This window comes from Macaca fascicularis, chromosome 5 (genome assembly GCF_037993035.2).
Source record: "Macaca fascicularis isolate 582-1 chromosome 5, T2T-MFA8v1.1".
Taxonomy (NCBI): Eukaryota; Metazoa; Chordata; class Mammalia; order Primates; family Cercopithecidae; genus Macaca; species Macaca fascicularis.
Genome location: NC_088379.1, coordinates 162,262,050 through 162,277,617, shown reverse-complemented (window position 1 = coordinate 162,277,617; position 15,568 = coordinate 162,262,050). Strand labels below are relative to the sequence as shown.

At 35.1% G+C, this 15,568-nt stretch overlaps 1 protein-coding gene across 6 annotated transcripts in view; it reads right to left on the bottom strand.

Annotated features, from left to right (window-relative positions):
* Positions 1–15,568, bottom strand: part of GRIA2 (glutamate ionotropic receptor AMPA type subunit 2) — a 147,165-nt gene that overhangs the window by 30,996 nt on the left and 100,601 nt on the right. For all 6 annotated transcript variants that reach the window (XR_006698353.3, XM_074040673.1, XM_065545642.2 and 3 more), the window contains exon 6: positions 10,565–10,726. Coding sequence is in view for 5 of the 6 variants with exons in the window: in XM_074040673.1 (XP_073896774.1) it covers positions 10,565–10,726 (162 nt within the window). In the remaining variant the exon portion in view is untranslated. The remainder of the gene's footprint in view (positions 1–10,564; positions 10,727–15,568) is intronic.

The window sequence follows — 15,568 nt, the reverse complement described above, 5'->3', positions numbered from 1 at the left end:
GTCTCTAATTCAACCCTGGTCATGCTCACACTGATCTGCAGTGGTTTTAGGGGTATCTACTTAAGATCCCCTAGGTGATTCTGGTAATCAAATAGAAGAACCACAAAACTTCATAATTTCTATGCCCCCATGCCTCCATGCTTCAACAGTCTATGATAACATTGGTTCAAAGCTTATGGTGTTCAGATTCCAATGGGACAGCAGAATTATTACATTTTCTAGGACCAAGCAGATTAATACTACATGTGTTCCAGGCATTGTCAGTGTCTGGATAAGTAGTAGCATGTGCATGTATATATATTACCATTTGCCAAATGGATGATGCTGTCAGTTAATGATTAATTACATTTCAACATTAAAGTTTTACTGAATGCTGAGAAAATTTCTGTCATTATTTTTCAATCTGTAGGTACGAAAAGTACGGTGAAGCTTGGGAGAAAGAAATGCAATACTGTACCATACTGACTTTGTGACATGCTAAATTCTTGATCACCAATCCAAAACAGGCACTCAGCATTCCCCACGAATTCTACTCAGTTCCTTAGTATTTCAGGTCTTCCACTCTCAAAAATGATAATTTCATCTTTGTCTTCTCCAAATACCCTGACCTCCACACACTTCTCTTTCTCTAAATTCCTGCTGAAAACCTTGCCTCCTTGTCATGGAAAAAAGACAAGCCATCTAACAGTAAAACCACTAAGCTCCCCATACTCTGTTGTTCACCTGAGATGACAATACAGGACATCTACTTAAGAAACGACTTCTTGAAGCAAATAAGAAATATCACATCAAGATATATCTGCTTCTCTTGTATGTTTGTTTCTATTCTAAAGGAAAAAAAACATTAATTTGTTTTTTATACAGAGATAAGTTTATTGCCAAAATAATTCTTACAATAATGTCTAGGTCTCTGAAAAAGAAATGTAACCCAAATTGAAATATTGCGGTTTGTATGGAAATAGTGATAATAGCTAAAAGCCAACATTTTTTACTTAGCTTGCTCACATTACTAGGGGAAAGCTATAAAGCCGTCTACTAAATGTGTTTGAGGTCTACAGATGTTGGTTAACTACATTTAAAAAATATGATTAGATTGAATGAATTGAAAGCATTTAGATCCATGTAGCATATTATGAATATGATTCAGAGTAAGCACACATTAAGAGTAAAAATCCTTTCAACCTTTTTCAAATGCTCAAAACTAATCAAGTCTTGAGCCTATTACCATTTTAAATTAAAAGTCACAATCATAGAAACACAATATTGGGCTGAGAGAAAATCAACAGCTTCTGTATCCAGAGTTCCTTTCTGCTTATGTTCTGCATGTATGGCTCATTTATTTTTCTAAACAAATATGTTCACATTTTTGATTGGATAGTTAAATATTTCAGTTTTATTCTACCATTCATTAAACTAGATGTAAATTAATTTGAAAGGATCGTGATGACAATGTAACTATCTCCTTCTTTGAAAGCAAATGCTTCATTTCTGCCCCTATGTTTATGTTCTGTGAAATCCCTCAGCTGAGTTGCAAATTCATATTTCAGTGGGGGACCATTTTGCTTTGCAGTGCTATATCACAATCACATCATAGCCACGCATTAAGAATAAATCTGGGAAATCGTTTTTTATGGTCCATTTTCCAAATGTGCTTTTTACTTTGCTTTAAATGTGTATTTATTGAGACTTAGTTTACAAAAATAAAATAAAATATGCATTTTAGACATGTTTGTTATGTCCAAGAGTCATCAGCCAAACCAATCAATAATACATTACTGTAATCTCTGATACGAGAAAACAGTGTTCTAACACCAAAAAAGGGGGGAATGAAAAGAAGTTCTGTGTATATCTCAAATTTAATGAACACAAAAGAGGATAAGTAGGCTACAGCACAAATTTTCATGGGTTATCGCAACGACGGCACCTTTTTCTAAACATAGTATCCATACCATAATAAAATTTAAAAATATATATTCAAAGAAAAATACTAAAATTTAAGTACTATTAAAGTGTTATGACATTTCCTATGAATGACCACTGTCAGAAGTTTTCTTTACCACTTGAATTAGTTGACTATAGTTTAGAAAGCAGTGCATTTAGCATCAGAAGACAGGGCTCAAGCCCAGATTTTACTATTTCCTCTTCTGTTGCCTTTGGCAAGTGAACTAAAGTATTATTGTCTAGGTTGTTTAGTAAAATAAAGAGAGCAATGCTTCTTCTGTCTGTGTTATAAGAGTGTTGAAAAGTAAGGTAGGGAAAAATATTCATGTTTACCTAGTTCTCTTCGTGACAAGCCGGAGATAGACAGTTTCCCAGTAGATCTAAAAAACCCTATGCCACAACTGTTTTTATTCCAATTCCATAGCTGAAGATTCCAAGTTATAAACTTTCATTTTACCCAGCTTCACAAAAAATGTGTGGCAAAAGTGGATTTTAATCCAGATCTCTGTGATTCCGAGGTAATTATGATGACCAATTGCCCTGGTTTTCCTCGACTGTCACAATATTGCAAGGAAAAGTCTTGAGTCCCAGGAATCTTTTCAATCCCGGGTACACTGGGATGGTTAGTTACTTTATTTGGAAAATACTGTATCAAATAAGTAGATGTATAGTAAATGAGAAGCTTGATGAGTTGTAAAATATGTTACATATGTAAGTTATTGACCAGTAGGTTTGCATTCTTTTCTTCTTTTGTTACTATCTATCTTGATGCAAAACTGTTTTTACAATGTTTTGAAAACCCTATCTCACTCCACACAAAAGGGTTCTGTAATCTAATAAGTACAGAAAATGATTTTCACATTGACATATTATAGACCCTCAGAAATCCTGCAATAACAGTTTAACTGTTTAATCAGTATTTCCCAAATTGATTACCAATTTTGAAATTTCTTTAACATCAATTATTTTACATAAGAATAGTGTTTTATGTAACATATTTTTGGATGTTAAAAGTTTTATGGCCTGGTACATTTTATATACTCATTTCTAAAATAGCCTCAATTACTTAGTTAAAAAATTATTATACATTGAATGATATTCCTCTGGAGAATCATATGCAATATTAATTCTCAGTTTCATCCTTTTATAAAATAATTTAAAACAGGGTCAAGAATTATGATTTCTAGGAAAAATAAGTAAACCTATAAGAAAAATTTTAAGCAAGTTTTTTTTTAAGATAACCAACAGTGACCAAATCAATTAGGGCCATAAGACAAATGAACAGTATGAAGAAATATATTATAAACTTAAAATGATTCACTTAACTTCAAATTCAACTACAGTCTACCCTATGGAAAAGAGCTGCCTGTGACAAGGTCATCTTTAATATACTGTAAAGCATATTGAATATGTGCCCTTTGAAACTTCACTGCATAAAGGCATAAAAATCTTCATAAAAACCTTAGTAAGCATACAAGCTCTATCACATTTTCCAAGAGTGAAAAGAGAGCTGCATTGGCAAGAAACCTAAATTAACATATTTTATTATTCTTCATGAATAATAAAATAATTTTAATCTACTGTGAAGAAAGAGTCTTCATGTAAAAGGAATAAATTAAAAACAACATATTTTTGCCAAAATTACCCAAATTGGCTGTTAATCTTTACTGAAAACCTTACTTAGAGATTAAGATTTTTATATTCAGAAACTTTAGATTAGTTAACAATTCAAATTTTCAGATAAAGCTAATCAGATTCACCAAGACAGAAAAAAGATGCTGAAATCAAGGCATTGTCTGGTTTTGATTCAGTCATAGGTAAAGACTTTCTTAGGAGCAGATCTTTTATTTTGCTGGTTGAATAAATCCCTCTCCCTGACTCTCTACTTCCTAGAAATCTTATAAAAAGGTGAAAGTTCTTCATTTTTTATGATCTATGAAAAACAAAATATATATGTCCAGAGTAATTTAGGATTCAATTTTGGCACCTGGAGATCAAAGAGGTCTGCCTACCTGCAAGTCACTACAATCTCTGAGAGATAGAGGCACCACTGGAGATGTCAGAGATTCAGCAAAAATTTGAAATGTTAACGTATGTTTCACTGAGGGCTTAAGTTAGCACTTCACATAATCATGGTATGAGAGAGTTGCAGGAAACCTAAAAGTTTACCTACATTTGTTCCGTTTACAGATAAAGAAATACGAAAATGAGATGTGAGCCCAGGTGCCCTGAATTATAATTATAAATATTAATAATACATTTTTTTAAGTTGTGATATACATATTTTTAAAATTCATGTTTGCAAAATAAACAATCTTATCAATATCAAATTTATACATTTATTTCAGTCATTTACATACTTTTTAAACTACAAAATACAAGGAATTAATATGTCAAATTTCAAACTTCCAGGTTGTGTTGGTAAAATGCTGTAATATTAGGAAGAGTGAATGCCAGTCTGCCAGCTGTGGTTTGGACAGTTGAAACACTCAAGAAGCAGAATTAATTCTATTAGGCCACTAGGGTGCTATTTAATGCACGACACTAATTACTGAACTGAAAAAGATTATACTATTTTCAGGCAGACCTAATAACTCTCTTAGGAAAGCAATTAAGAAAGTTTGAGTCTGCGTGTGAAGTTGTTTCCTGAATAAAATGAGATTCTTGTGAGAAAGCCATTATTTAAAGTGCCACACAAATGCCAGCCACAGATTATTGTTGAATTCCTTAACACTAGTAGGAGACCGAAGACACAAAAGTTGAACAAAGGTTATTATGTGACAAGGTAGAATGGCTAGTCATACTTCACAGGATGTTGGAGACATTAAAAATAATAAAAATCAGTCTAAAAATAGAAATACCCATAAATTATTTTTGAGACAGTGGGAAATATCTTTATATTCTTTCTCTTTAAAAAATACTTTTAAGGAAGATAAAATGCCTGTTTTAATGTTCCCATGTAAATCCTGGTGTTGTGATGGGTCAGGTCAGATAACTACATTAACTTTACATTTTATCAACTAAAGGAACTCATTGCTTTTCTGCCAGGGCTCAACAAGAGAACACATGCAGAAATCTATGGCAGAAATCTAAATCATATTTCATCACAATAATAATGTCATATTTTTTCCTTTAATTATTCAATATTTTCCAATTCATTACTCTTCATCCCTACAAATATCTATCGTGTGCTTACTCTTTGCAAACAACTGTGTGAGATTTAAGGCTAATAAGATACAAATGAGATATTTCCTTTGAGAGGCTTATTTGTAACCTACAAATATCTCTTGACTGAATTTATATCAGTATATTACCTATGAATGATTCAGATTTTACAATTATTTCATTTATGAAGAAACTAAGAGAAATGGCAGATGTAACAAATCCATCTATTTCCCTCCATCCCCATGCCACAACCACAATTCAGACAACCATTGTTTCTTGTCTGATTATTTGTGATATCTTCCAAAAGCTTCCCTGCCTCCACAGGGCTCCCTGCAATCTCTTGTCATCAGGGCAGTCATAGTAATCTTCGTGCATCAAAGCCATGATCAGCACTCTCCTCTTGTAGTTCCCTGTTGCTCTTCAAATTAGACAAGAAAATCCTTAATATGTCAACAAGGCATAAAACCTCTTCTGGATCTTGTACAGTTCTAAAGTATGATTTCTCAGCATTTCTTCAAATCATTTCTGTTCAACCTCTAGCCTTATGGGAATATTTATATTTTCCTTGCACTGGAGACGTTATATATCCTAGTTCCTTTATCTGGAGTCAATTGTTCCTTATGCTTTCTCCTACTCCTACTTCTTCAGGTCTCCAATTCCATATTGCTTCCTCTAAGAAGCCTTTTCTTACCTCCAGAATTAGGATTAGGAGCTTCTCATAGGTGATACCAGAGTACCTTTGCTTTTCTCTATTTGTTGATTCATGAAGTCTCTATTAGATGGTTACCAGGTGTGAGGATTTATTCTAGGAGTCTGGGATACCTCGATGAATTTTTTTTAAGTGGCACTTACTTTCAAATAGGAGGAGATAATTATCAATGCAATGAATACATAAATGATAAGAACAGTAAACTAGTAAGCTTCTTTTAAAACTGAACACGAGAGTGGCAAAACGTTGGCAAGTTGGATGGTGGGTATATGGAGATTATTACACTTTTCTACCTTTATGTGTGTTTGAAATGTCCATCATAAAAAGAGTTTAAATGTTAAAAAAAAAAAAGAACAGTAAACTAAAAGGTAAGAATTGGGAAAGCTGGATCAGGGAAAGGGTGATACACAAACTCTGATGGTGGCAAGATTGCAGTTTTAAATACATAGCCTACTATTGCCTTGCATGAGAAGACAGGATTTGAAAGAGATTTAAGGAGTGCAGGAGACTTGGCCATGCAAATATTTAAGGGGACAACAGTCAAGAAGAAAAAATAGCCAGCTCAAAGGCCCTGAAGTAGGAAGGTGCTTGGGTTGGTTGAGGAACAGCAAGGAGGCCAATGTAGCTGAAACAGAGTGAGCCACTGCACAGAGATGTGGTTCCATGGGACTGGGTGACAGGGCCTCATAAGACAACAGGATGACTTTGGCTTTTTACTCCAAGTGAAATGGAGAGACATTAGAGCATTTGGAAGAGAACGACAATATAATCTATATATACTTTAAAAGGATCACAGAGACGGAAGGTAACAGGGGCAGGGCTGAACGGAGGGAGATCAATTTTAGAGACTGTTGCAATAACCTTATGAAGGTAGCTGGATTTAGTTGGTTGCAGAGAAGGTGGTAAGAAGTGAGGCAGTGCTAATGGGGTTTTCTGATACATAGAATGTATGTTACAAGAGAAAGAGAAGGGTAAAGACCAAGATTTTAGTCTAAGCAATAACTGAAAGATGTAGTTGCCATCAACTGGGATAAGAAAGACTGTTGAAGGAATAGTCTCCAGAGGCTGAGGAGGAAGTAGTGAGGAAAATCTAAAGTTTAGTTTTGAATATATAGGTTTAAGATAGCAATATGACAACTTCTATCAATGCTACAAAGTAATTGTTGGTTTCTAGTCTGAAGACTGTAATCTCCTTAAGGACCAGAACTTTGTCTTTTCTCTGACACCTAGAACAGTGCCTGCTGTGGAGTAGACAATAAATATGTGTCGAGTAAATAAATGAATTAATAAATGAATGAATGAATGTTGCCCCAAATAGCAAATTAGTGTCAGACCTAAAATTTCAGTGCCACGACTTAAGTTATTTTTTGTATACTATGTAAGAATGAGGAAATTTAAACATTGTAATTTATACTTGGTGGTTATTAAAATATGTTAAATATTAAACCTTATTTAAGATTTTACTTGCTGAATAAAATTTATTTTAATTTGAAAACTTTGGAAGCTGATTTAACTTTAGGGGAAGATGAAAACGTTGAACAGTCATTTATTTATTACTCCCACAAGTTGATATAATTTCTATAATTCCTAAACCCTAACTATGAAATAATTTGACATATTGAACTGTATTTTTATAGATTTTTATACCAATAGCACTAGTTTTTATTGTTGAGTAGTAAAATGTGATATGAATTTATCAGGCAATGTACCCGATTCAATCAGTCATCCAAAAGGCAACATCAAAGGACATAACCTCATTGTAAATAATCTCATTAGAAATATTTTGCTCCCTTTCTGTAAGCAAATAATACATTGAGACTATGTTCCTTATTTATATTTAGAAGATGCTATATAATCTCTTATATAGTTTTTCTTCCTTTCTTCTGTCTGGAAGCAAAAATAATTATGAAAGCATTGTCTTGTCCTTACTACCTTCCACATCTGTTGACAATTGAAGGACCTTACCTCTTGCAACTTCCATAACATGCCCCCACTCACTGGTCCCAAATATTTACATTTTTGCAGTAGCAACACATGTGAAGTTCCCTGGATCTGTCACGCTGTTGCATTACTTCGAGTCTCTGTACATTTAGAACTTCCCCAAGCAACTTCCCTTATTTTTCTTCCTTCTCAACCATGTGCAAAGCCTTGCACAGACATCCCTCCCACAAAAGTCTTCCTTGACCTTCCTTCTAATCATTGTCAAAATCATGGCCAAGAAATTGGCATATTTTATCAGTCTATTACATTTGCTGATTGATATGTTTGTCTCCTTCTTTAGACTGAATTCTCAAAGACAGGATTCACACGTTTTTCATTTCTTTATATTTAGTTTTTGTACTTTAGTACATAAGCAATACATTTCTGTGTTAGGATAAACTCCCTCCCCAAACACATTCTCCCCACAGATTTCCAGTAATTTTTATCAAGCTTCAGGGATCTCATAAAATATGCCTCTGGGTGGAGTTAGGGGGATTACAAAATGTTAAAGTTGGAGTACACCTTTGAAATTGGCTGACATTCTCTCATTTTAGAAAATGGCTGGGAAAACAAATTAGCCCTTATAGGCACCTATGTTTCCAAAGCTGTGCTAGCCCTTTGCAAGTGTTATTTAATCCTCACAGCAACCTGGGAATTAATGAGCATTACTGCATTGTGTAGATGAGAATCCTGGACTCAGGGTCAAGTAGTGATTCACAGCCTAAATTTTAAAACACATTAGTCTAGGTTCTTTGAAACACCTCACAAAGAAGGAGCATAATGATGTCTCTGAAAATGGGCAGAAGCCATCGAAAGGGAGGCGCTTTGAAGGGGAAATGCTTACAGCAGGAAGGGAGCAAGGAAGGTCACAATGTAGGTTCTCAACTCAGTGAAATCTGGCACTAGGTTTTGGCAAAATTTTTAACAGAATGCATTGCCAAACATCTCTCATACTGCAAATACATCTTGCATTTTAATGCAAGACACATGAACTTGAATCATGATATGACTTCTAGGAGAAAGACATAATTTCATTTTGCTTTCATCCTTCTCCCAACAGGCAGCAGTGGCAGGCAACACAATGACCAACAGAGTATTCAAAAGGAGCATGCTGGCTCCATTTGAGGATAACATCTACTCCATCAGAGAATTTACATGGCACCATCTCTGAATGGATGGAAGCCTGCAATTACACAGAATGGGATCGGCAGTTAGACCTCTTCTAGGCACAGATGGATACATACGCTGACATCAACTAAGGCTCTGGGTGTCCATCTACCTGCTCAGAAGCCTGTTACATGAAAAGTACCTCCATGATATAAACAGTACAAACACTGAATCTCAACTAAAGTCACCAAACAGGAAGTCACCTCGTTTTTTTTTTAAAAAAAAAACCAACTTGGTGTTATTCTTTAAAATCCTATGGAATGCTTTTACAAAATTGACTTAAAAATTAAAAGATCCATTTATAAACCCCAAAGTAAAGAACTTCAAAATTTCTCATCCTTTTCTAGGACCAATCTCATAGACAGACATGCATCTATCATCAAACAATATCTCTGTGATGCATACTCAGGTACAACTGTGGGAGAAACTGAAATAACACTGTCCTGCCTGGTTCATATACAATTGCTTTATAATTCACAAACAAAATTACTATACAATTTTTCAACTTTTGCTCTTAATTTTCATAAAGAATGTGATCATCAGCTTAACTTTCAACCCACTCACTCTTTAAACTACCCTTAGTCAGGTTTTAATCTTAACTCTGCTCTCAATAAGGTTACCAACTGAAGGAAAAATACCTTCCTGTCAACAGCAGAAATATTGACTATTTAGAAGTAAATTCATGCATGCATGTGTACACCCAATAAAATGCATCAAATAAACAAGACCTCATTGTGTCCAAACCCATGGAGAACAAAGATCAGTCTGTGTAACTCTTATAGCTGAGGAATAAATAATATTTGTCATTCAAGAATCTTTCATTTGATTGCATAAAGCATTACAGTTATGTTTTAATTCTTAACGCAAGTTGAGATTTTTATCTTCTTTTAAAGTGTTCAAGAGACCAGGCTACTCATCAGCAGTTATTTTATGCACACACACACACACACACACACACACACACACACACACACACACACACACACACATTCTTTCTCTCCTTTTTGTGGCCATATGTTTATTGACTGAACTAAGAACTGTCTGCAAGTTGGCTTTTTGAAGATAAGGAGCAAACTGACACCTATTGTTCTTTATTTGCAAACATAATATTCTAAACAGCAGCCAGGGTAAAATTGGCACTTATTCTTCAGGTCTCAGCTTAAAAATTCCCTGCCTCCTCCCTGTCGCTAAGAGTTTGCTGAGCTCTTCCTTCATGGTATTCTTCTGTCAATGCTTTTGTCTTTCTTCCATTCAGCTGCGAGCAGGGACATTTTCCCTGTCTTTTTATCTACCAAAAAAGTGTCTGGCTCAGAATCCCCTCAATAAAAATGCCAAATGGATTAATAAATGAATGACTTTATTTATTATAAATTATCATAGGTGTAAGGAAGTAGAAAACACAAGAGTAAAACAGTACAGCTCTAATAGCTTTACTTAAACCATACAAATGTGAAAAATATATTTAGCAGTCAATGTGTTTGCCATATTTTGAAATGTGCTCTGTACTCCCTTTATTATTTTCTCCTTCTTCCTTATTTGCCAAGGCCCTTCTCTCTCCTCACATAGGAAAGCAAAAGAAAAAAAGCAGAAACCAAAGCAAACCTTAATTGTCGTTGTGTGTGCTCCAGGGTATTCTTTTTCTTCCAGTGTTGACCATCTTTCTATAAATTTAGACACCAAGGAATCGTCATAGTCCACTATCTGAAACCCAGAGACATTTGCACCTCCAAACTGGATTTTTAATAGGTCTCCATCAGTAAATCCCTAAACATAGAACACATTGATGTCACGCTTTTTATTTGAGAAATAAATGCTACTTAACATTTACCAAATAACTCTATACATTGTCGTTTCAGATATGTCAAAGAACATATGAGATATAACAAGCCTGCAGAAAATGTCCCATGTATTTACCAGCCAGTGTTCGTCATCAGCACCTAACACCACATTAGCATCATAGCGGTTCCCTAATCAATACACGTTTGCTAATGGATCATCTCATGAAACACTCATGGTTGAGCCTACGTAAAAGTTCTCCACTTTATTGAGAAATCTTCCATTGACCAGGACTGGGTTTTACTTACTGGATCTACAACGGAGAACCACCATGTGGTTACAGACACTTAACAACATTGAAGTAGTTCTTGAAGAACCACAACCTTGTGAGCAAATTACTCCTGTTTGAATTGTTTCTTCACTCATGTGATAGGAACATCTTCAAAACGAGTTACTAAATGTTCAGTCATTATTTGAGAAGAATTAAACAATTTCACATTAAGCTGGAAGCTAATTTTATAGAATACATTAAATTTTGGAAAAAAAAATTTCTCTTGTATTATTGCAATGAATTCAGTCATTACTAAAACTATTATGTTATATTTACATTGATTTCAAATATTGTGCTGACATGAATTTTATCAACTTGATAGTATATCTCTCTCAAAGATGAAGTTAATTTCCATATGCCACAATTACAAATGTTTTCACATTTTACAAATACTTTTTCTATATTATTGTACACAAAAGTTAAAAGTATCCTAAATTAATTTTGAATTACCACACTCAAAAATGTAGGAGAATGTTTTCTTTGTTATTGACATTAAAACATGCATATTATTATATTATTTAGCTGGAGGAGAAGGTAATTACTTTTTATTGGCTCGGAATTTTGTTTCTGTTTATCAAGATAATGCAAATAGTGCAAAAAGGAATATAACAAAAATCATATATTCTTTGTTTTACCCTATGTATGTTCCAGTTGAGTTGCTTCAAAACATTCAATTTTAATATATTTGCTTTTCACATATTTACCTCTTCTGCATGACACATTTTTATTACTCTTTCTAATTTATCAATTTTAGAAATTTTTATTGAGTTTTTGTGTACCCCACGAGTACGTAGTTTGTGTACATGACAAAACCATTTATCTTCTCACCCATTTTAATCAGTACTTAGTGTTTACATATTTATAACTCTAAATGCTATTCATAGCAAAGCCAAATAGTTTACCAGGATTGCATTTTCTTTCTTGAACATGATCTCAGCCCATGTTTATAATCCTGTCCCATTTTTTCACTACTAGAGATTTCTATATGCCTATCCTTATTTTTCCCAGTGCTTCCATGAAAACATTTCATGCCTATGAGTAAAGCTTTTTAAAAAAATGAAATATTAAAACATATCAGGTAATCTGTTTCAACTTTTTCTTGAAATTTTAATTTCTAGGAGACCCCCTTCTTAATTTTGGAATCCAAATTGGCTCTTCTCTTCACCTACTCTACAGCTGTTACTTTAGCATGTTTCTTCACCACTTTTCTGATTTAAATCCCATTTCCTTGGTCATATTTCTCTTTCTTGATTTATTGATTACCTCTACTGGAGTCCTCTGATAGTTTACTGAAATACTTTGGAGATAAATTTATTGAGACATTGCATGTCTGAAACATAATTTTGTTTTATCCTGATTCATGGTTAGTAGTTTGGCTTGGTATAGAATTTTATGGTAAAAAACAAAACATAATCTGAAGGCATTGTCCCATTGACTATCACTATCCAATGTTTCTAATGAAAAACAAGTTTTTTCTAATTTTTTGGTATGTCATCTACTTCTCACTCTTATCCACCTCTAGCCACTTGCTAGAAACTTTTAAATCTTCTCTTTATCTCTGAAATTCCATTATGATATTGTCACTGTAGGTCTTTGTCTTTTATTACTGTGTATATTCAATAAGCAGATTTATGTGATTCAGTACTGGATATTTTTCCAAATGTTTCTTTAACATTTTCCTTCCCCTAGTTTCACTCTTCTCTTTTTCTAGAATATCAATTATTAAGATATTATAACTGTTAAATAAAATGTCAAGGTCCCTTATACATTTATTTTTTCTATTTTATATTTGTGTTGTCATTATGTTACATATTCTGGAAGATTTTCTCAAATTTATCTTCCAACTCATTTAAACTGTTATTCTAGGAAACAAAAGAAGTTAACTTTCTGGAGCTCTTATTCTCCATTTCTTTTTCTTCTTATAGCATCCTCTTCTCTCTTTTTTGGATAAAATATTTTCCCTACTTCTAGGCAGATATTAGTTACAGTTTTAAAAATTTTCTCATGTTTCCTTCCACAGATCTGTTTGTTTGCATTGCATACTTCATGGTAAGGACTTTTCTCAAATGCCAAGTTATGCTGGGCTATTTAAGAGCAAGACACCAAAATGTTTCTTGGAATTTCTATGTGCATGGACAAGGCACGTTAACGAGTATGCTTCACTGTAAGGTAGATGGTGAGGGTGAGGTGGGGTGGATAGCAGTGTTGTTTGTCCATACTGAAGTTCTTTTCTCTGGGCCATTCAGTTTCTTCAGAATCTTCTAGTCTCCTACACGAGTGCATATGCTTGGCTAAGTTTTAGGGACAGGATGAAGGATGGGGGATGATGAGGTTAGACTTTCACAGAGACATTCACTTAGTTACTCATAATCCCAGCACTTTGGGAGGCCAAGGCGGGCGGATCACGAGGTCAGGAGATCAAGACCATCCTGGCTAACATGGTGAAACCCCGTCTCTACTAAAAAATACAAAAAACTAGCCGGGCGAGGTGGCGGATGCCTGTAGTCCCAGCTACTCGGGAGACTGAGGCAGGAGAATGGTGTAAACCCGGGAGGTGGAGCTTGCAGTGAGCTGAGATCTGGCCACTGCACTCCAGCCCAGGTGACAGAGCAAGACTCTGTCTCAAAAAAAAAAAAAAAAAAAAAAAAAAAAGAATTTCTCTAATTCACCTTCTCTAGTAAGAAGTATTATCAAGAGAGGAAGTAGGTGCTTAGGCACCAGGACTTGTAGTTACCTGGTTGTTTGGGTTGTGTGAAAAGAATCCTTGGGGCATCCAATTATTCCCTATGGCCTTTGAATCAAGTCCCTTATACCAGGTGGTCTTAGTGAACCACCCAGGTGTCCTAGGATGTAGGATGCACTTTACAGGCGTAGTTGATTTGCCCATCCCCTAGGCACTTCCCCTGCTTTGGCCAATGGCTACCATCCATAACCTTTCCATGAGAATTGCCCTGGGACAACCAATGCTGCATCCCTCATGGCCCTTGCTCAACAGCAAAAACCGGGATCTAGGTACAAACACCCTTTGCCTCAAGCTGAATGAGTGCAGTACAATTTATGCAACAAAGTGCCCAGAGGGAATCAGACTAAACCCAGCTCTCACTTCAAACCACATTCTTTTTTTTTTTTTTTCCCCCTGTGTCTTTTTATTTTTTTTATACTTTAAGTTCTAGGGTACATGTGCACCACATGCAGGTTTGTTATATATGTATACATGTGCCATGTTGATGTGCTGCATCCATTAACTCGTCATTTACATTAGGTATATCTCCTAATGCTACCCCTCTCCCCTCCCCTCACCCCATGACAGGCCCCAGTGTGTGGTGTTCTCCACCCTGTGTCCAAGTGTTCTCATTGTTCAGTTCCCACCTATGAGTGAGAACATGCAGTGTTTGGTTTTCTGCCCTTGCGATAGTTTGCTGAGAATGATGGTTTCCAGCTTCATCCATGTCCCTACAAAGGACATGAACTCATCCTTTTTTATGGCTGCACATTATTCCATGGTGTATAGTGCCACAGTTTCTTAATCCAGTCTATCATTGATGGACATTTGGGTTGGTTCCAAGTCTTTGCTATTGTTAACAGTGCTGCTATAAACATATGTGTGCATGTGTCTTTATAGCAGAATGATTTACAATCCTTTGGGTATATACCCAGTAATGGGATTGCTGGGTCAAATGGTATTTCTAGTTCTAGATCCTTGAGGAATCGCCACAAAGTCTTCCATGATGGTTGAACTAGTTTACAGTCTCATCAACAGTGTAAAAGTGTTCCTATTTCTCCACATCCTCTCCAGTACCTGTTGTTTCCTGACTTTTTAATGATCACCATTCTAACTGGTGTGCTTTTTTTCCTTCTCTCTCTTGTTTCCCTCACTCTCTTACAGGTTACTCCTGAAAGCACTTACTTGAGAATGTGTACATGAATAGTGATGTCAGGCTCTGCTTCCAGAGAGACCTGTAAGAGCTTCCTGCTTTAAGCTCCACACCTCAGTCTTGCTTTCTGTGGTTTCTGGCTCTTCTAAGACTGAATGTCACAGGAGTTCTGCAGAATGAACAGGCTTGTTCTCACCTATATCCCACTCTGACAGGAACTTACTGTTTCATCTTCCTTCTCTTTGCTATGCCAGTAATTCATCTTTCATTTGCTCTGTGTTCTGAAAAATTTTGTTGACTTTTTGCATCTGTTAATGCTTCCTTTCCTATTTTCTCTTTCTTTAAGATTTTCCACAATTTTTATTCTTTTACTGTCATTTTACTACAATGACATATAAGCTGAAACTTTAAATAAGGTTTCAAGCTGGCTTCAGTGAGAATCTGCATTTCCCTAAGTTTTCTTCTTTCTTTTCTGAAACTTCAATATATGAGAAGCAAAATAGAGGAAGAAGGAAAAATGAATAAATCACAACAGAGAGGCCAAGGGTTAACAAAAGAGATGGCAACAACTCATCAAGTTAAATTGGATACTACTACTCCTGGAGCTATATTTGAAGAGATTTA